The sequence below is a fragment of the Streptopelia decaocto genome (assembly GCF_964273445.1).
Source record: "Streptopelia decaocto genome assembly, chromosome: 1".
In the NCBI taxonomy this organism is placed as follows: domain Eukaryota; kingdom Metazoa; phylum Chordata; class Aves; order Columbiformes; family Columbidae; genus Streptopelia; species Streptopelia decaocto.
Window position 1 is genome coordinate 35,655,437 of NC_138663.1, and position 21,726 is coordinate 35,677,162.

General features: G+C 38.0%; 1 protein-coding gene across 3 annotated transcripts in view; it reads left to right on the forward strand.

The window, feature by feature from the left end:
• The window catches only part of MON2 (MON2 homolog, regulator of endosome-to-Golgi trafficking), a 94,090-nt gene that overhangs the window by 6,738 nt on the left and 65,626 nt on the right, over nt 1-21,726 (forward strand). For all 3 annotated transcript variants that reach the window (XR_014186081.1, XM_082073465.1, XM_082073466.1), the window contains exons 2-7: nt 9,003-9,066; nt 13,398-13,525; nt 14,368-14,499; nt 17,489-17,618; nt 18,158-18,255; nt 18,917-19,042. Coding sequence is in view for 2 of the 3 variants with exons in the window: in XM_082073465.1 (XP_081929591.1) it covers nt 9,003-9,066; nt 13,398-13,525; nt 14,368-14,499; nt 17,489-17,618; nt 18,158-18,255; nt 18,917-19,042 (678 nt within the window). In the remaining variant the exon portion in view is untranslated. The remainder of the gene's footprint in view (nt 1-9,002; nt 9,067-13,397; nt 13,526-14,367; nt 14,500-17,488; nt 17,619-18,157; nt 18,256-18,916; nt 19,043-21,726) is intronic.

A 21,726-nucleotide genomic window follows, 5' to 3' on the forward strand; every position in this document is an offset into this window, starting at 1 on the left:
ACTCTGGTTCTCAAGTAGTGCCCAGACTGTTGACTGCTATTTCTTTTTACCAGGTGCCAGGCAAATTGGCATTGCTGAACCTGACTGGGTGACTCTGAATTTAGTACTTGTGGCAAAGCCTCAGGAGTTTCCTGGTCCCATTTGTTTTAATCAACAAACTGAAGGTGAAATCAGTTTGCACTTGAAGTGTAAATCTCCTAATACTCTGAAACATGGTGGTGTTTGTTTTTTGTTTGTTGTTTTTTGTTTGTTTTTTTTAATGTAGAGTGATGATTGTTGTAATGAAAGTATGTCATGAAAAGTGAAGTGCTCTGTTTCAGTTGTGTAGTACTTGACAGATCACTCAGAAACCTATTAATAGTAGACATGAGCTCTCAAGATATCTATACATTAAGTTTATATAAATGTTGTGGTTTAACCTGAGCTAGCAATACAACCACGATAGCCACTCACTCACCCCTTCCTCCCCTCCCCCCAATTAGGGGAGAGAATCAAAAGGGAAGGGAGAAACTTGGATTGAGATAAAGACAGTTTAATAAAATAACAAAATACTAATACACTACTTGTAAATATGTATGTGTATATATATATATAATAGGAATAAAAGATACTCAAGGTAATTCCTCATGAACACACTGAGCAGCCAGTCCCAGGAAATGGCACCTGGTCCCAAAGCTGATCTCAGGGAGAGAAAAGGGAGGAAAAAGGCAGGAAAGCCCAGAGGCCTCTTAAAAACAAGAAAAGCCAGACTAAACATCCCACACCAAAAACTCCCCTGGCTCCGACAAAAAGAGCAAAGAGAAGAGCAGAGCCAGTCAGAAGGCCCTGAGTCCTTATATATGAAGCATGACACTAACGGGATGGAATACTCTTATTGATCCGTCTGGATGTCAGTCAAGCTCTGCCCCATCCATCCCTTCCTTCCTCGATGCCTCACACCTGTGGGCAGAGCGCTGAGAGTGTCCTTGGCTCTCAGACCAGAGCAATTAGAAACATTATCTCTGTGTTATCTCTTGTTCTCAAACTAAGTCCAAATAATGAGCGTGCTAGCTATGGAAAAGTAAGATTTCTAACTGCATGAAGAAAAGTAACCCATTTTCAGTTAAACCAGCACAATAAATATATATGTATAGTATATATATATATACATAATTTATATATAATTCAAAATACACGATATCCTGACTTCCTCTGTGGAAGAGAAGTATAACTTAAGAGTTTACTGCTAATTGGCTGTGTTTCTTCTGTATCAAGACTTGGTTAGCTTTACTTCTTTGTGTCTACATCAGTGTTGTTCAGTAATGAGTTGTTTTATGCTGTTCATTCTGATTTCTTCTGTTGATTTATATGTGGTGTTTTTTCCAGCTGAGGTGTAATATTTTGATTGTCAAATGAGAACTCCTGATATTAAATATTTGTATTTCATTATCTTTACTGCCACACTCACATCAAGTAAAGTACCTCCAGAGGCAACAGCTCTGAAGCAATTTAGATAACACTGGCACCTCTCCTGGCATTATTGACAATTCACCTTCAGAATTCTGATTTTGCTGCTGATGCTGCAAACTGACAATTTCAGAAGATTAATGGACCAGAGGAGCAGTCATTCCTATCATGTGAAAGAGCACTTTTAATATGAGGGCAACTAATATAGTTTGCACTAAAACTGGAAATGAACAAGGTTGGTTGTTTTTAAAAAACAAGAAAAAACCCCAAAGTGCAATGCAATAAATCTTGAATTGGTGGAGAAAGTGTATAATAGAGTCAGTGAATCCTTTTTATTTTTTCTCACAGCATTGGAGCTCTGGTAATTGAGAATGGCACCATTCTTGATTCAAGTCTAGCAGGAATTAGAGTTTGGTGTCTTCAGATGTTGTTGTGTCTGTGATTTGGATCAGAAATGTACAAGATTTATTTCCTACATTGGGCATAAATAGATAATAATGTAGAATAAACCAGAGCAATTTTTCTTCTGTCTCAGGTAAAGTGTGGACAACTGAAGAAAGTACTTTGCATATGAATAGAGACTGATGGTTTGTTTGCAATTTCTTGTCTTTGTTTGCTAAATAAAGGTAATACAAGCAAATCCAGCAAATATATTAATTTTTTGATTGAAAAACAAACAAAAGGTCAATCAAGCTGTTCAACAGTTCGCATGAATCACGCATTCCAAACCTAAAAATCTAGAAAACTGTAGCTGGTTTTGTATTGAAAATTGTGTGACCCTGGAAGGGGTTTACCAAAATACAACTTTCAGTTTACAGGAAAATTGATACTATTTTACCATGATTGTAAGATTCAGTGGAAGAAAAATTACAGTGAAAAACTTGTGCAGGAATTGTAGAATATGAAGTGATTTGAAAAGAACATTATTGCTTTCAGTGTTCCCTGCTTTCTTTCTGTGCTTGTACATATACGAGGACAGTGCACACGTCTGAACAGCAGTTACAGACTGCATCACATTCACTATAGCCTCCCGTTAGGAAGCCATAGACTTTAACAAGACCTCCCCTTAGTCTTGTCTTCTTCAGACTGAAAAAGTGCAGCTCTTGCAGCATCTCCTTATCTGTTTTTGTCCATCCCCCAGCTGTCTTGGCAGACCTCCAATGAACTTGCTCCGTCATGTCAATGTCTTCCTTGCACTGGGGAGGCTAAAACTGGTCCTGTTATTCCAGCAATAGTCCTACAAGAGCCAAAGAGAGGGAAGGACTCCCCTCCACCTCCTGCCTGTGTTCTTGCTAATACTGTGCAGCATGCAGTTGACCACTTTTATTGCAAGGGTTCACTGCTGGCTCTTGTTTTCACTTGTTGTCTACCAAGACACCTGGGTCATTTGCTGCATAGCCACAGCCTGCAGCCTGTACTTGTGTGTGGAGCTGGATTTGCATTGGCTTTTGTTGAACTTCATGAGGTTTGTACCAGCTCATTTCTCTGAATACACCTTACCTGGCCCTGGAATATTGATCAGTACCCTGAATTTTATACTTGTCCGCAGATTCTATGCCTTTATCCAGGCTGCTAATAAAGGATGTTAAATGGTATAAGCCCCAGTATCCATCCCTGAGGAGCACCACTAGTAACTGATTACTAGCTGGACTTTACACAGTTTGTAATGACCCTTTCAGCCAATCTTCCTCCCACTTTACTGTCCACTTGTCCATATCTCACCAATTTTACTGTAAGGATAAAATTGGAGATGGAATCCAAGGCTTTGCTATAGTGAAGATATAAAGTATGTAGTGCCCTCCCCTTATCCACATAGCCCATCATCTCATTGTAGAAGGCAGTTGGGTTCACCAGCTCATGCTAAATTCGTGTTGGGTGTTTGTAGTCATCTTCTTGTCCTGCCTGTGCCTAGAAATCGCTTCCAGGAGGATTTGTTCCATGACCTTCCCAGGGAGTGACATGAAGTGACTGGCCTGTAGTGCCCTGAATGCTCTTCCATGCCCTCCCTCAAATGTGTGTGGTGCTTACCTCTTCCCAGTCACAAATAACCTTCCTCACTCATCATGACCCTGATAGAGGGTGTCCTTTCAATGACTTTGGCCTTTGGGTGCATGGGCTTGTATGTGTCCAGTTGACAAGTATATGGTTGGTGTATTCGCTACCTGTACCTGCCTTTACGGCAGGTGGTGCTCCATTCCCAGGGACTCTGCTCGTAGGCTTTGCTTCAAGCCAGTAGAATGTGAGCAAGCTTTAATCCAAGTACATGAAATCATTAAATGTAATAAATCCCCATGAGTGCACAGTGCTGTCATATCAGAACTGGCGTTTCACGTGTTTAAATCACAGGTAGAATGAACATATATAAAAGAAAAGGGTCTGAGTAGGGATTGTGCTCCTGGGGAGGAAGATAAAATTACAGAAGGCAAGTACAGTGCTTTTTCGTACAAATGTGGTATACTCCAGTGCTTTCATCATGGTGATTTAGTGTGGAGCTTTTTGTGTGTCCATTTCCAAATAATAGTTTAGCAGTACAGTCATGGTCCAGAATGTGCTTTTGCGAAGCAAGTCAGAATAACAATGAAGTGAAACTGTACTTTAGACAGGAAGATCTCTTATCTAAACTATTGGGTGTGGGGTTAGTGTTCCAGTTGGAAAAGCAGATAATGATGAACAGAAAAAAATTGCTATTTTATTTCATGTAATAAATATCAAAGTGACCACAGATGACATAGATTACCCTCATCCAGTCTTAGTAGAAGGTTGGCAAATGATGTGATGTAGATACCAATACAGAGGATAATTCCCAAAAGCATTCCTGAATGGTTTTATTTCTAGAAGAGAGAAATCAAAAGCTTCCATAGCAAGAACTGCAAACATTACGGCAATTTTGGTATCTCTGGAGATAGTAATTTGCTCTGAATATACAATCAAAATACAAATAGTCATTCAAAGCATTGGCAGTGGAAATTCTTTATTTCATTAATTTTTGGTAACAATGCTATCACATTTAGAAGTTCATACAAAAATATATTTAACTTTAGATCAATCCATAGTAGAAATTAGCACATGCCTGGTTGTTATGTGTATATATAATTTCTGGTTCAAAAAATATGGATGGTGACTTCTGGTCCTAATTGTGAGATACCAGTTTCTTTGTAGATCAACAAGTTCATCCTTTTACAAATCTTTTTGAAAATCCTTTTTTGAAACTTTTAAAAAATTGCTGATATGGCAGAGATAGTGGATTTTTTTTTTTTTTCACATTCTGAAAAGGGTCACTGGTAAGAGAGAGAGTCAAGATTAGAATTTTGTGTCATCTTTCCCTTATCAAAATTGTTAGCTATGTTATTATTTTTCAATGAAAGAAGGGTAGCTCTCCCATGTGTACTCCAGAGTAAGGGCAAATCTGCAGGGATTACTGTAGATCAACTGATGTGCGGTTGGATCACATCCCTCTGGTACCTTTCTTGCCCGTCTGTTCGCTTTGCAATAGAGGTCCATGATGTCTTTGCCTGGGAGAAGTAAGCTGCTAAATAATTACACAGGTATGTGTTCAAGCATACACCGTGCCATTACTCCTTGTGGCCGTTCTTGGGCTCCCAGCTAACATTATGACAATCACAGAGTTAGCTATAGTGGTATATTTCGGTAACGTAGTCTGTCCGCTGCAGCTGGGCTCGGGTGTCCTCAGGGTCCGTGGAAGACAGATTTGAGGAACTGGTGCCTTTCAGATGCACTTACCGCTCTGCTGCTGATAGGGGTGGCTTGCCTTTATGTCATCCTGAACAGCAGAACTTTATACCCCACTTATCCTGATACCTCATAGGCTCTTTATGAGTTATAGATCTTTAAATACGTGCATGCAGACTGTCATGTGGACAAATTTAGCTCTTGAATGTTACCTGGATATTGGAAAATGTTGGTTCTGCTTAAGGATGGGTCAAGTTTTTGCTTGCTGAGTGCCTGAGCCAAAATTACCTGTCTCTGTTACCTGGTTGGTGCTTTTGGCCCTACAGAAGGACCGCAGCACATCTAATGACAGGAAGGTTGAAGTTCTTCCTTGTTTGAACTGTGGACTGACAGATCCGTGAGGACACAAAGAGTTTTGGACCTGAGAAACTCTTAAAGCTTGGTTTGAAAGTCTCTGACTTTCTACATCCTGGTCTCTCTTGTGTAGAGAGCCTCTGGCTGTAAGGCAGCCTCAGGGTGAGGTTCTCGGGGAGCTGTGAATGCTGTTGTCAGACTGTACCTTGGGAGAGGAACTTTGAGGCCAGGAGATAGATATTATGCACAGGCATCTTTTCAGTCTATGTGGAACTGCAGTATGTGTGTCTTGTTTTTTTTTTTTTTTTTGTATGTAAATTCTCCATTTTCCTTACTTTGATTTCTATGAAGGGTGATTTCCATGTAATCAGCAAATACTTGGTAAGTTCCAAGGAAGCAGAAAGATGATGGGCAAGTGCTTGAGCCCAGAGAGTCCTGTTGAATTTTGCTATGAGATTATTGACTGTTTGATTAAAACAAAGTACTGGAAGAGATTGACTTGAATATGTGCTGTTCTTCATCAGTATTTCCCCTGCCCACACTGGGTGCTGTAGTTGCTTCAGCAGAAACATGAAGCAAAACTCAGTAATGGCAACTGTACATTTGAGACATTTTATTATCAGTTTGTTTCAAGGTTATTAAAATAGCAGAATAGGAAATCTAATTAACTGAAGGTTTCAGGTACACTTGAGCTTTGTTATGTTACAGAAATTAGGTGGATTTGTTTCTTTTTAAAATTAAAGACATAACTGACTTGCTCATTAGGTTGCTATTAACTGTGTGGTGCTAAGGGAAACTGATAATGTTATTATACTTTAAAAAGTGGTAACTTCTTTAAAAACATCTTGCCTTGTGTTTTTGTGAACGTCAACTATCATATGTGTAGCCATAAATACACAGTATGATGCTGGCCATCTCCTTTTTTAGTCTTTTTATAATGGGACAGTGTCCTGAAGAGTGCTGTGGTAATTGATGTCAATTTGTAAGCTTAAAATCTATTAATATCCTTTTTAATTTGCCAAGTTAAATTGATGAAATGGGTGCAATCCAAGTTTACTTATATTGGTGTATACAGAATAGCCAGATGGTTGTTTATAGTCTCATTTTTTTCTACTGGTTATTTGTGATCAGCTGAGGTAATTTTATTGCAAATCTTAATATGTGGTGGTTTTTACATATGTTGGTGGAGTGTGTTTTTTTCTTTTTTTCTCCTTTTTTTTTTTTTTTTGTGGGATATGTGCAGAGTAATTAGTTCTTAACTGTAAACGTTTTGAATTAGTATTATAAATATTAACCATAACATAATGCAGATGATCATAGAACTTCCTGTATCTCATGGAGAAAAACGGTTAAATTCAGAGCGGTAGTAGAAAGTCTAATAGTTGTTGTTTTGTTTTACCTTAGTTTTAAAAAATATATGCTATTTTGTATAAAGCTAACATGGAAACAACTAACTGGGAGACCTTATCTTGGACGTGTTTTTTCCGTCTTTGTGCAGAGTGCACGGTGTTTGTGAATGTCATGCCCATGGGCAGGCTTAATATTTCTTTGACTCAGAGTGAGTTTGTCACTCCTGGCAAGAAAGAAATCGATTGCCACTAGATGTGATGAGGTTTAGTTGGAAGATAATTGAAGCTGGACTGTGACAAATCCTTGATATTAATTAATAGGAACAATTTGTTGTGACAAGACACCCTCCTAATTAGCTGACACTTTATAACTGAAGAAGAACGGGGATTGACTTAAAACTTAAGACACTTCAACACATTGAGTTAATGTAATTAAAATAAATGAGGACTGCATTTGGCACTCTTCATTTTAATTATGCGAAGGATATATTTGCATGTCACTTTGTGCTCATTTGAGCATGTTGTATGTTAGTTCAAGCACTCTGGATATTATTCTGTCTGGATTTTTGAAATAGAAACACTATGTTCAGCAAAGCTTAAATAATTATCTAGAATTTCACAGATCTCTTCAATGATCTTTAAGCAGTGTTTAGCTTTTCTGTGTTGCTTTGAGAAATTAAAAATAAATTGAAATTTTCAATTTGGCATTTAATTTAGCTATTTTAAAAATATTTATATCAACTCTTAATGAAAATATTTGTTTATTAATTTATAGTCATCTTAACCTTTCTGGGAAATTTTATTGGAGTAATGTTTTGCTGGAGGGGGAATATTACTACTTGGTAGAGCTTCATCTACTGTCACTTGCTTATTTCTGCTGCCACAGCTTGTCTAATCTGTTTTATAGTGATGGCACTCTTCTTTAAATAGTAGTATCAGAGGAAAATGGAAATGTTTAGTGTGGGAAGTACACAGAAATACAAAGATCCAATAAAAGGGGAAATGTACTTTCAAATTTGGCAGGACAATATTTTCCAGCAATGTGCCCTATCATTTAGGAAAACCTGTTGCATTTATTTTGGTGCACAGTGTATTGAACATTATTTCTTTAGTTGTTTCCAGAGGTTTATAGCATATTAGTGGAACTAAAAAGTGAAGAAGTGCCATTTGCAATGTATTCTTGTGTTTTGTACACAAAACTTGTCAGAAATTGTAATTTTGAAAGGCAAAGCTTCAATGTTATTTTTTCAGTTTGGCTTGATTTTGTTAGAGAACATGACTTTAGTGATTCACGCTGGGGAGCGTTTGTTGGCAGCTGAGGAGGGAACCGCTGTTCTGTGCAGCCGTTTTTGCCCCCTCAGTGGGATGCTCAGCTCCGTAGCACCTGGCCAGGGTCCGGCAACCCTGTGCCCCCGTAGCCCCGGGTCCCGCCGAAGGGGTGTGAGGGAGAGGAGGGGGCTGCTGGTCTGTCAGGTCATGGTTGCAGGGGTGTGGGGGAACTGCTGGTGTGGATTGTGTGCGTCGGGAAGAACAGAAAGTCATGGTGCTGCGCTGGGGTAATTCGTGTAGGGCATTCGGGAAACAAATCCCTGGCAAAATGGGTTTCGTTCTGGTACTCATTAGTGAAAGTGTTACCTTTCAAATGGAAAATGCTGCTACCCAACTAGAAGATCAGTGATAAAATTCAAGTGTTGTGTACCACATCCAGTTTATTAACTGGATTTCATTGCTTAAGTGTTAAGTATTAAGCATTCCTATAATTACCAATGTTCTCAGTTTCTTCAGCACTTCAACCTGATGAATGTGACAGGCCATATATCATGGCAATTGTTTCACAGTTTGAAACTGTACAGAGACTAATTAACAGGTTTTTTGTTTACTAGTGATTTTTCTTTGCATTCATAGAACTGGAAAGTAATACAATGAAAACTGTGATTTCTAAAAATTCTGAACCACAGAATATACCCCTTCCTGTGGAATTCTGGAAAGGAATTCCAAAAGCCAGAAATATTTCACTTCTGTATTAGCTCTGCTTACTGAAAACACTACAAAAGCATTTTTGCTCTGAGACTATAAATTCTAATTTCTCTTCCATTTTCTTATTGCTTTCTACATATTGATGTATGGAATAGCATCTAAACTACTTATTTTCTTCTCTTCCAGGCTGCTGAATCAGGAATAATAAAAGTGAAAACCATAGCTGCACGGAACAGTGATATTTTGGCAGGTAATTATTTGCAATAGAATGGGAAAAATAAACTGGTGTTACAGATCAAAATATTAAAAAGATGTCTTGGATGTGTGTAATAATCCTACACATCTTTTAGTGTGTGTTATATCAGTGATGCTTTACCTTGGAGACACCTAGCAAAAAGAACAGTAGCGTGAGAGTTTTTTAATACTACTGCTTTTTCATGTTAATGCTATACTGATGCTGAGGAAGGTCTCTATTTTCAGTTGTGGCTCTACAAAAGTAATCATTCCCTTAGAAAAATAGCATTAAGGGCTTAGACTCCAAATTCTCAATATTTTTTGCGCTGTCTACGTTCACCACAGCTGTTGTTGAGTTCTTGGTGTGGAGTTCCACAGTGTGATCAGCGCCTGGATGTTTAGTATGAGAGTCTAACCTTTGGAGACTTGTACCTGGCAGGCAAAAATTCATCTTAATCTGAGACAAGGTCATTCAATTTAAGGTGTACCATTGCTGGGAGGGACAGGAGATTCTTGTGAATTGCAGGTTTGTAAGTGCTTAAAACAGCATCTCATGACTTTCTTCAGCTTTATTAAATACTATGTAAATTGATGGCTTCCTGACAATCGCTGATAAAGCCTTTGTCCAGATTTGAATGGCCATGTGTTAATACTTGAGTGTGTACTCCAGTTGTAGTCAAAATTCTTCAAATGCTAAATTATTTGAAAGGTCCAAATGAAACAGGTGTAAAACTATTTCTTGTTTTGAGGTATGTAAATCAGATATTGGTAAGGAGACACTTTGAAGAATTATTTGAAGTAGCAGTCCCACCCCTCAATATTTCACTTTAATGCCTCTTTTTTATTTGTTTATTTTCTTTGTTTTTTACTGCTGTCATGAATGCTGACATAAGTGGGAAAACAATGCCAGGTAATGTCAGCTATATCAAAATACACAAATGAACAAGAGAAATCTCTAGTTAGCCTTTTTGGGAAACTGTTAACAATCTTTTGCATATTACTGTGCAAAAAACTTTATATTTTAGAAAGCTAGTTTGTCATCCTGCAAAATTATTTGTTTCTTAATCTTCATTTCAAAGTGAAGAGATGTGAAAGATCGTTGATTTGGGGCATGAATAGGCAGTCTTTTATCTTTTTGAGGGAACCCTTTATGGTAGTTGGTCAAATTTTGTAAATACTTTTCCTTTGGAAGGTTTAAACTAGAATGTAGCTAGTACTTATTTAATTAATCAAAAAAAAAAGTGCAGATTTGTTGTTATGAGGTTTGGAAAACCAGCAGGTCCTAAAAGTTATTTAGATTAGTTAACCTTTGCTAATAGGATAATAACCTTTTTCCTGGTAAGAAACTGCGTAACAGAGGGGAACATGATTTTGCCTGCACATTAACATAGCATTCCACAGTTTAAACATAATGTCATTAAACAGTCCCAATTTTTTTATGGACTCTTGTATTTTTCGAGGTGTCAGCTGTACCCTACTCTTGTAGATGAGTTAATGTCAAGATCTCTTGTCTCCTATCTGATACTTATAATTTTTTTGGAGGAAGATAGCACATGTACTTTAGTAATAATAAAGCTGCAAACGGCTATTGTAATTGTGAAATCTAGTGAAGTAGATACTCTTGGACTACTAGTTGAGAACATCTACTGGACATTCTAGTAATATGAATACATATTTTGATCAGGATATGATTTTTCTTTACATTTTGATGTAAACTGTCATTTCACTAAAATAGATGAGAACAACTCTATCAGATTGTTTTGAAGAAGCTGACTTGATGCTTTATTGAAACATTACACTGTGTAGGATTATAATTGTTACAAAAAGAGATGCAATCTTAACATGACAAATACACAGAGATAATATTATGTCTGGTGAGATGTGTTTAACTTGCTAGAACTCTGAGGGCATTGATCTAACTTCTTCCTTTCTCTTGGAGAAGTTAAGCTGAGCAGCTTCAAAGTCTTTGTTCTTGGCAGTCTGTACGTGCTTTATAATTTATTTATGGGGATTTGAGTAGGTCTTAAAGAGAAGTCATCTTGTGCTTTACATCACAGGAGGTAAATTATGTGAGAGATTATTTCCATGTGGCTCTGAGATGCACAGTTCATACTTTCATTTTAGAAGTTCTTTTAAAAAACTAGAATCATAATCTTGCTGGTGAAATGAAGGTGTAGGTTGTACTTTCCTACAACCTCTTTTGATGGGGTTTATTATGGTAGATTTCTTTTTTAATATATTCTTACATAATTTTGGTAGCAAAATGGAAGCAGGTCTGGATATAAGAAATTTTTTCTGCATTTTAAGTCTGAAGCTAATACAGTGATCAATACTAGACCAGATCTATGAAACATGAATTTTTCAGCTTCATGAAGTAAAAATCCCATTGTTAAATTATTGTTTTTAGTGGAGTATTAGGAAAAATACTGTAAAAAGTTTATATTTTTGTCTTGTTATTTATTAACTCTCATGCCATTTTATTTCCATTCAGAAGTCTTATGTTAAGGGTAAATGTTTTATGAGATGCTTTTAAAAATTTTGCTTTCTTCTCTCTGCTTGATGGTTAGTATTTAATGGCAATTCAGTAACGTATATGAGTGAAGAAGCATTTGTGCCCGTGTTAGAGTGAGCGCTCAAGGCCCTACTGCTGTGTGTTGTAGGTGTTCAGAGACTCTAAAGGCAGGTGAGACGTTAGCTCCCATGTGGACACTGATAATCAGATGCCTAAATTATGTGTCTTAATTGGGAACAAACTTCCATTTTTGATGAAATAGCCAATGTTTTGATTATAATTTGAAAATCATAGAGTGAAAATCATAAGAGAATGGTATTGGTGGGTATGGTTTGTACTGTATATTTTAAAAGCAAGTTTATTGGCTTTGTAGTTAAAAAAAACCTGTTGAAATCCAAGCAGATTGTTAAACAAGCAGTGAACCTGTGTATTCATTCACGTTTATGGTGGCATTTTAATTGTTTTTGATGAGGTATTTGGTGCAAGGTCAGCCTCTGTCAACTGGACACAGAGCTTGTACTGGCTCTGAAGCGGCTGATGAAACTAAATACTGTGTATATTAGTATCACCCTGTAAGAACTACTACCTTATAGAAAGTTGGCATCTAGAATTTATGCTAGCCTACTCTTTTCATAGACACTTGTTAGGCATGTTAGTTACTGCTTCAGTATATACTGCTTCAATATTTTTGTAGCTTTTACCTTGACGTTTCTTTTATTCTTCCAAATAAGTTGTAGTGATACTTAATCATAACCCCTCTTGAGAGCCAAACTTCACATTGCTCAATAGAAACGATAAAATAGATAATGTTTGTACTTTTTATATGAAAATGTATTTTTTGTGGCAAGATCTGCTCTCTAAAAATGTGTATGAAATCTTTTAATGAACACATTTCTCTTACTACACATAGATATGGTATATGAGATGCAGTGTAAGAGCACACATTGACCATTCAACTGTGAGGAAATTTTTAATATCTGAAAGGGTGATGAGCAGCTAAAACCTTAAAAGTTTGCATGAGTCAACAACCACACTTGCTGACAGAACAGCACTCATTGGTCAGTCGTGCTTTCCTTTCCTCTCTCAGAAATATTTGCTATTTTATTCATTTTATGAAGTTTGTTTCAAATGTATTCAATTACTTTTATGGGGAAAAACTTTAAAAAATGGCAATGCGGAATGTTGTATTCATTGTGAAGTTATTTCTCCTAACAAAAAAACAAGAGAAGTTAATGAAACTTGTTTTCTCCTGACAAAGCTTCATGTTAAGAATCCACCCTCTCTCACTAAAACACTAATTGAAGAATTCACAGCCAGGCGTACATGCCCAGGATATGAACAGTCCAGTCTCTTTCTGCTGCTGTTTTGTCAGTGACATTTGCTGCTCCCCCTCATGCCGTGTGCTTTGGTTTGTGTCCCTGTGCTGCACTTCGTGTTGCTTTTGAACTGGGTGCTGAGGTGAAGCAAAGCAGGAGGAGATGACTTTCCAGCCTGAGGCTGGTCACTGCTGCGAGGCCAGGGAAAGCTCTGGGGTGGGCAGAACCCTACAGCCTCTCGCCAAGCACATGGGCTCAACGTAGGTGTGTTGGATTTGGAAAGAGTAAGTCACTTGAGTGTGTGGAGGAGAAGGTGCCTGGGGTTTGAGCCTCAGCCAGGAGACCTGTGAGTTGTGGCAGCCCAGTATGTCTTCACTTGTCTTTTCCCTGTGGTGCAAGAGTAAATCCCAAATTTCCAAGACTGGAGATTGTTAATCATCCCTGTTAACAAAAAGCAAATTTTGCCTTGTATTCTTCGAAGTATTAAACGTTGACTGCTTCCTTATCTCTTTTTGAAAGCATTGAAAGAGAACAGCTCGGAGGTAGTTCAGCCTTTTTTAATGGGTTGTGGAACAAAGGAACCAAAGATCACTCAGCTGTGTCTAGCAGCCATACAGAGGCTCATGTCCCATGAAGTTGTTTCAGAGGTAAGATCAATCTTTATATAAATACCTAAATATTTAAGTGTGAGAAATACAGGCCTCAAACTGAAGGTGAATGCTTTTTAGGAGGCTGCTTATATTATAATGAACATAGTCTGCAAAATATTTTACTCATATCTGTGTTTAAAATATTGTAGTTTAAAAGAAAACCTTTTTGACCATATTTAAAAAAAAAACACCATAACACAAGGTGAGGAACCTGTAGTAACTTCTGGAAAAACTCATGAAAACTCAAACCAGATCATTTAGTTTGCATTCTTATACTGCAGGTGCAGAACATGTAATGGTCCTTGATAAATGTAATTCTTAAGGTGGCATCCCCCAAATTTACTGTGTGTTATGTGTTATGGTTTTGTTACATGTTACTTTTAAAAATAAGATAAAATGGATGCACATTTCCTGCAACTGTAAATGTCATGATATATTATGGTACTGCATATATAGTATGTTAAGAAGCTGGTGAAAATAATATTTTTTAAATATACCTTCAATCATGCTTGCATAATGTAAAATTACACTGGTTTTGCTCTGATATGAATTAATTTTGTAGGTAAAATGTCTTTCTACTGTCTTCTCTGTATTTCCAAGTAGAAAATGTAGTGTGCACTTTAATTTGGCCTACACATTAAGAGATTTCTGCAGTCAGTTCTTCAAAAATATTTTGGGAATGAGGTTGGTTTTATATTCTCAATGTAGTCCTATGGTACAGACAAACAGACAAATTCAGTTATGATATGCTTTTATGAGAGTGCTATTCTTAGATGCGTACACATGATATACCGGAATGTATATATCTCAATTGTTGGCAAAAAAATATTTCTTTGTAGGCTGCAGCAGGAAACATTATTAATATGCTTTGGCAACTGATGGAAAATAGTCTCGAAGAACTTAAATTGCTCCAGACAGTTCTTGTACTTTTAACAACCAATACAGTTGTGCATGATGAAGCACTGTCCAAGGTAAGAATTTTTTAGTGCCAGCTATAGTACTTAAAATATCCAGGAGGAAAAACAGGGAGAAATCTTAAATATTAAACATTTAGGAATAATGGAAGAAGAGGGGGCTTTCTTGATTCTATTGTGTCCTTGCTGTTTTTATAGCTGGATTCTGAAAATAGGATTTCTTTTAACTTCCTTTTAATTCTGTTTTTTAATTCTTCCACTATAATGCATTTCTGACTTACTGAGAACTTAAAATAAAAACTCCAGTCTAATGCCTGTCTCTCTCATCTACTAAATTCATTGTATGTATGTTTTCAAGCTGAAATCAGAGCACATAGTGCAGTGTTAGTTCTCACTAATAAAGCAAATATTAAAATAAGCTGCCTGCCACCCTGCCTTAAATGTCTTTTGGAAGCAGTCCAGTTATTGCTCTTTCAGTCAGAACTGAAATAACTTTATTGGGCCATTTTGGATATTAAATTTCAACTAAGACAAAGAAATCCTATTACTATCCTTTTTAATCTTAAATTATAAGATAGTTCTCTTTCAAGGAGCAGCATTGTTTGCCCATCTGTTAATTGTGAAATTCTGCTTAAAGTAAGTTCTTTTTCTGCATTACATTTTATATTGTTTTCTCTTTAACTTAAGAAAGATTTTTTTGTTTTTAAACAAATAATTCTAAACTGCTGTCCTTATTATGCTCTGCCTTCGGTGTATTGGTTTAATATCAGAGCAATTCTTTTTTTCCTTAAGGGAGAGAGAGAGAATAGAATAGAACAATATTTTTCAAGGCATTCTGTTCTAGTGGAAGGTTTTCAGTTTTTCTTTGCTTCTGGTTTTAACGAAATAGCTTCCTAGCTGGTTAAATGTGTGGATATTAAAGTAATTATTAATCTACTTAATCAAAGAAAGGAAAAACATGAAAGGAAACAAAGCTAAGTTACAAAGGTCTGCGGAAGGCAGGAAAGTAGTGGAAAATTTATGAAACCCATAAATGACAGAATAGAAACTTACTACAGATTGGATGGTTTGTCGGTAGGTTCTTTTTTAGCTTGAGTAGTAGAAATTGTCATAGACTCTTCAGCACTATCTTGTTTCTTTTGTTCCAAGCAACGCTCATTTTCCAAATAAGGTGCTTTGTTCTCGGGCAGAAGCATTATTTTTGAAGAAAATTGAAAAACTTTCAAAAGAAGGATTATCAGTCATTAACAGGCTAGCAGATCTTCTTTAACAACCTGCAATGTTGTTGTTTTATCAAGTTTTAATCTAGGCTCTGGAAGGAGAAAGTCACTGTTAGAGTCCACCATACTTTTCTCTTCTGCATATCGTATATCTGCCCCTCATCACTTCCCTCATTTGTTCTTTTTCCTCTGCCTCCATATACTGTCTCTGTCTGTCTCTGTCTGTCTCTGTCTGTCTCTGTCTGTCTCTGTCTGTCTCTGTCTGTCTCTGTCTGTCTCTGTCTGTCTCTGTCTGTCTCTGTCTGTCTCTGTCTGTCTCTGTCTGTCTCTGTCTGTCTCTCTTTCCCCCTTATTCTTAGGTTCTTGGTATCTACATTTCACTTACCTTTGTTATGTGTGTTCCAAACATATTTTTCAACATCCTTTATTTTTTCATCTCTCTAACATCTAAAAACTTCCTACTTTTGGACACCAACCACAAGAGCATGTGGGCACAGCAGTGTCAAATAAGTAGGGAAGGTCTTTCCCAGGACGTCTTCCTCTTGCCCGGTATCCTGATCCAGAAGCATGCTCGCATAACACAGTTACTGGAGTATCTCATTGCTGTACTTCTAACAGTTTCCTCCGTGCATATTAAAATCTAGTCCATTTAGATATGTGCAGTCACATTTGTGCAGGCTCTGACAGGGGTGAGAAAAAACCTTTCTGACAGAGCAATGTCCTGGTGTTGTCCAAAGCCTGAAATAAAGGAGTTTCTCAGTTAACCCAATATAAGAATCAATTGGCATGGGTAAATGGTGCTTTTTTTCCCCCCTCAAGATTATGTTAAGAAGTATCTGAAAGTTGTTTTTTTTTCCACATTGAAAAGTTCTTAGTCAGTTTGAGTCAGGCATGTATTGCGTATTCATGTTTCTTAAATTAAGAAAATTAGTGGTAAACCATCCTGAAAAGCCCCTAATACAGGCATTGCTGTTAGATCAACCTAGAGAATCACACAGTATCTACTGAAAGTCAAGAAGTGCATGATTGTGTTGTAAAATTTCAAACTAACATGGGGATGCCATCTGAGCGGAGTGCATAAGTCATTCACAAGAAAAAGAAGCAAAGAATTCCAAATCTTGTATGGCTTAGAGCTTGTAGCCCTATGACCAGGTGTGCTTGAGGTTCATGCAAGTGCAAGAGCACAGCATAAGGACACATGAACAAGAAAGACAGGTTTCACTATGCGTATGGATGTTAATTTTCAAATTTTATAATAAAATAAGTACATATTAAATTATGTGTTAGAGTTAATATGAAATACAATGGAAAACAGTATTCAGGTCACTGCCAACACAATGACACATTGAAGTACATACCTTAGAGAGAAATAATAGCAGTTGAGGCAACATGATTGTGAAAGGATTGTGATTTCATGTAAGAGAGGAATGGCATTTTAGCTTTGGAGTTGACTGACCTTTCTGTGATTAACCGTATAATCCTAATGTTCTTTTAACATTAAGATTCATACAAGTTGTTTTATGTGGTTGATTACTATGTGTTCTCTGTATGATGGTTGTAGTTTTACTGGCACATCGTAATGCCTTCAGTTAATACCACTTCTAGATTACCTTTTTGGAGGATTACTACAGAGGTTTTTGGCTTGGGTAGTCCATAAAACTTATTCTGGTTCTTCAAATTTAAAATGCTTAAACAATTTGTTTTTCAGGTAACCTTTTGACAAGCTGTACTGGAAAGCTTTCCTCAGTCGGCTGTCTTGACTCTGAGCTCAAAGGGGAAAATATATTCTTGTAAGGTGATTTTTACTTTTTTTTTTTTCGCTTCAGGCAATTGTACTTTGTTTTCGATTGCACTTCACAAAAGACAACATCACAAATAACACTGCGGCAGCTACAGTACGGCAGGTGGTTACTGTAGTATTTGAGAGAGTGGTTGCTGAAGATGAACGATACAAAGGTGGGCATACTTCTTATTCTACTTGCTTGTGCTAACCTGTTTTTTGGACACACATCTCATGTTTATATTTTTTCAGATAAAGTAGTAGTAAAAAGTCTATACATGTAATTTAAAAAATATAGACATTAATAGTTTTTACATGTAGTTGTATTCAAAGGAGGTGGAGTCCTTAGCCATTGTGTCAGTCCAAGTTGGTACAGCAATATATAAAATGTAATTTTTTTCAGGCTGTGATAACTGGTCTTCAGGTTAGTGTTGTGCAGGAATTTGAAGCGACGGTGTCATTTAAGGTGAAGGTAACTTAGATTACTGTGTGTGAAATACGTGGCAGTAGTAGTTTTGAAGAGGACATTTACTGGAAAGAACTGCTTGATATTGATAATCTTTGGTATTCAATCTAACATTTATTTCTCTAGACATGATAAGTTGCAGAAGAATTACCTGGCCATTCTCCTAGAATCTTTTTCTAAGAACGCTTAATGTGTATTTGATTTTTTGCAGTTCCGTTGTTCAGAAAACTGGTTTTTGTCTTTACGCAGATGCTATTGACCAGCCAGTTGCAGTTCAAGGAAATAGTAACAGAAGATCCGTCAGTACGCTGAAGCCATGTGCTAAAGATGCATACATGCTTTTTCAGGTAGTTACAGAGCATGTATTTATACAATTGCAGTTACCATTGTGTGCTTCTACATCCCTGTAAGAAATTCCAAAAATTTGCTGTTGGCACGTTGACAGTGTCCTTAAGCAGAGCCTCAGGCTTTCTTATGCACGTTTATTGTAATTGGCATTGATATGCTGTATCCCAGGGGGATAATTGGAAAATGAAGACAAAGTGGCCTAGGAAAATGTTTTACTATAAATCTTAATATCTAAGCATGCATGTCTGCATTAAATTCAAGAGTCTTTTTTTTCCATGAGCCAAACACTGCTGCTATAGTTCAGCCTTGCTTCTGGTGCTTGTTATTGTATATTAATGTTGACTATATAATGAGAAGGAGTAGTTGTATTCATCACTCCAATAAAAATTTTTTTGACTTAGCAAATTCACTGGTATTGAGATATTTTTGAGGGCAGGAATTAACACAATTGCTACAAGGATACCAGCAAAGTTTAAAATGTCTTTTAAAAGTGTTTTACTTAATAATTTATATAAAGGAAGTATTTGAGGAAAAATTATGTTGAAATTGGAAAATTACTTATTACAAAGGAGGGAGTGTAGATTTTGTTGTAGACTCAGAAAACTTATGCTGGTACGGGACTGTGCAAAGAATGTAAATGTTATTGTATTTCTTTTCAAGGATCTTTGTCAGTTAGTTAATGCTGATGCTCCCTACTGGCTCGTGGGTATGACAGAAATGACCCGGACATTTGGCCTTGAACTTCTTGAGTCAGTCCTGAATGACTTTCCACAAGTGTTTTTACAAGTGAGTAGCTCTCCAAGAGAAAATAGGAAGGCTTTTGTTTACATGTGTAGGAATATTTGCACTTCATTAACTCCCCCTTAATTTAGCGTTAAGTACTGCTTTTCAGAAGGACTAGTAGTAGTTACACGTTGGGTTTTTATGATAGAAACATACTGTGTGCTTTTCATCCGCTTTCTTCTAATCCCATACGCTTTATTTGTGTTTGTTTATTTTGTAGAGCATGTTGTACTCTGTTTTAGTTTTGTTTTGCCATTATGTCTCCTCCAAAGATGCATTCTCTTATACTGCATGATTTATGACAGTTCTGTAACTTAGTTTGTGTCATTGTTATTTCTAAAAAAACATTAACTTCACCCCACTTGCAAAGCAGCAGGAATCATTACTATGAATTTTGTGCGTCTACTGCATATAAATGCACCATGATCCTACAGTAACGCATTTTATCAGCCAGTAGCTAAATTAAGAAATTAAATATATAATAAACAATGTATTAGCAACCTATTCCAATTTGCAAAATAGAAGAGGGGTGCACGTGGTATGAATCTCACGGTGTCATTTCATCATGCTTTTTGGTAGCTTTACAATGATGTCTGCCATTCTTCTTTTTAATTTCTTGAACTTATAATTTATACCAAGTTTTACACAACTTCAGAGTGCTAGATTGTAACAGTGAATGTAAATGTAAATGCATGTCAGGTACAGTGAATGTAAATGTAACTGCTGGATCTCGTCCTCACTAACAAGGAGGGTCTGGTTGAAGCAGTAAAGGTTGAGGGCTGCCTGGGTTGCAGTGACCACGAGATGGTGGAGTTCAGCATCTTGTGTGGCAGGAACAGAATAGCAAGTAGAATTGCAACCCTGGACTTCAGCAGGGCTAACTTTGGCCTTTTCAAGCAATTGCTGGGGGAAATCCCACGGGCAAGACTGCTTGAAGGTAAAGGGACCCAGGATGGCTGGATTGCATTCAGAGATTGCTTCTTCCACGCTCAGGATCAGAGCATCCCCACACATAGGAAGTCAAGGAAGGGAGCCAGGAGGCCTGTGTGGTTGAATAGGGAGCTGTTGGGTATGCTCAAGCAGAAGAGGAGAGTTTACAGGTCATGGAAGCAGGGGCTGGCCACTTGGGAGGAATATAAGGCTGCTGTTAGAGGATGTAGGAAGGCAGCTAGGATAGCCAAGGCCTGCTTAGAATTACAGCTGGTGAGAGGGGTCAAGGACAGCAAAAAGAACTTTTTCAAATACATAGCAGATAAAACTAATACCAGAGGCAACGTAGGCCCACTGATGAATGGGGTGGGTGCCCTGGTGGCAGAAGATATAGAGAAGGCAGAATTACTGAATGCCTTCTTTGTCTCTGTCTACTCTGCCGGAGGCTGTCCTGGGGAGCGCTGTACCCCTGAGACCCCGGATGAAGCCAGGTCAATGGAGGAGTTTGCTTTAGTTGATGAGGACTGGGTTAGGGAGCAATTAAATAGTCTGGACATCCATAAATCCATGAGCCAGATGGGATGCATCCGTGGGTGCTGAGGGAGCTGGCTGAAGTCATTGCTGGACCGCTCTCCATCATCTTTGCCAAGTCTTGGGAAACGGGAGAGGTGCCCGAGGATTGGAGGAAAGCAAATGTCACTCCAGTCTTCAAAAAGGGCAAGAAGGAGGACCCGGGTAATTATAGACCGGTCAGCCTCACCTCTGTCCCTGGGAAAGTAATGGAACAGCTTATCCTTGGTGCCATCTCAAGGCATATCAAGGATAAGAGGGTTATTAGGGGCAGTCAGTCAGCATGGCTTTACCAAGGGTAAGTCATGTTTGACCAAGCTCATAACCTTTTATGAAAATGCAACAAGGTGGATGGATGATGGCAGGGCGGTGGATGTGGTCTACCTTGACTTCAGTAAAGCCTTTGACACAGTCTCCCACAGCATCCTCACAGCTAAGTTGCAGAGGTGTGGTCTAGACAATAGAGTAGTGAGGTGGGTTGCAAACTGGCTTAAGGAGAGAAGCCAGAGAGTGGTAGTCAATGGTGCGGAGTCTAGTTGGAGGCCAGTATCTAGTGGAGTGCCTCAGGGGTCAGTACTGGGGCCAATATTATTCAATATATTCATTAACGATTTAGACGAGGGAATAGAGTGTACTATCAGCAAGTTTGCTGATGACATTAAGCTGGGAGGAGTGGCTGACACGCCAGAAGGCTGTGCTGCCACCCAGCGGGACCTGGACAGGCTGGAGAGTTGGGCGGGGAATAACCTGATGAAATTTAACAAGGAAAAGTGTAGAGTCCTGCATCTGGGCAGGAACAACCCCAGGTTCCAGTATAGGTTGGGAAATTCCATATTAGAGAGCAGTGTAGGAGAAAGTGACCTGGGGTCCTGGTGGACAACAGGGTGACCATGAGCCAGCACTGTGCCCTTGTGGCCAGGAAGGCCAATGGCATCCTGGGGTGTATTAGAAGTGGGGTGGTTAGTAGATTGAGAGAGGTTCTCCTTCCCCTCTACTCCGCCCTTGTGAGACCCCATCTAGAATATTGTGTCCAGTTCTGGGCCCCTCAGTTCAAGAAGGACAGGGAACTGCTGGAGAGGGTCCAGTGTAGGGCAACAAAGATGATTAAGGGAGTGGAGCACCTCCCTTATGAAGAAAGGCTGAGGGAGCTGGGTCTCTTTAGTTTGGAGAAGAGGAGACTGAGGGGT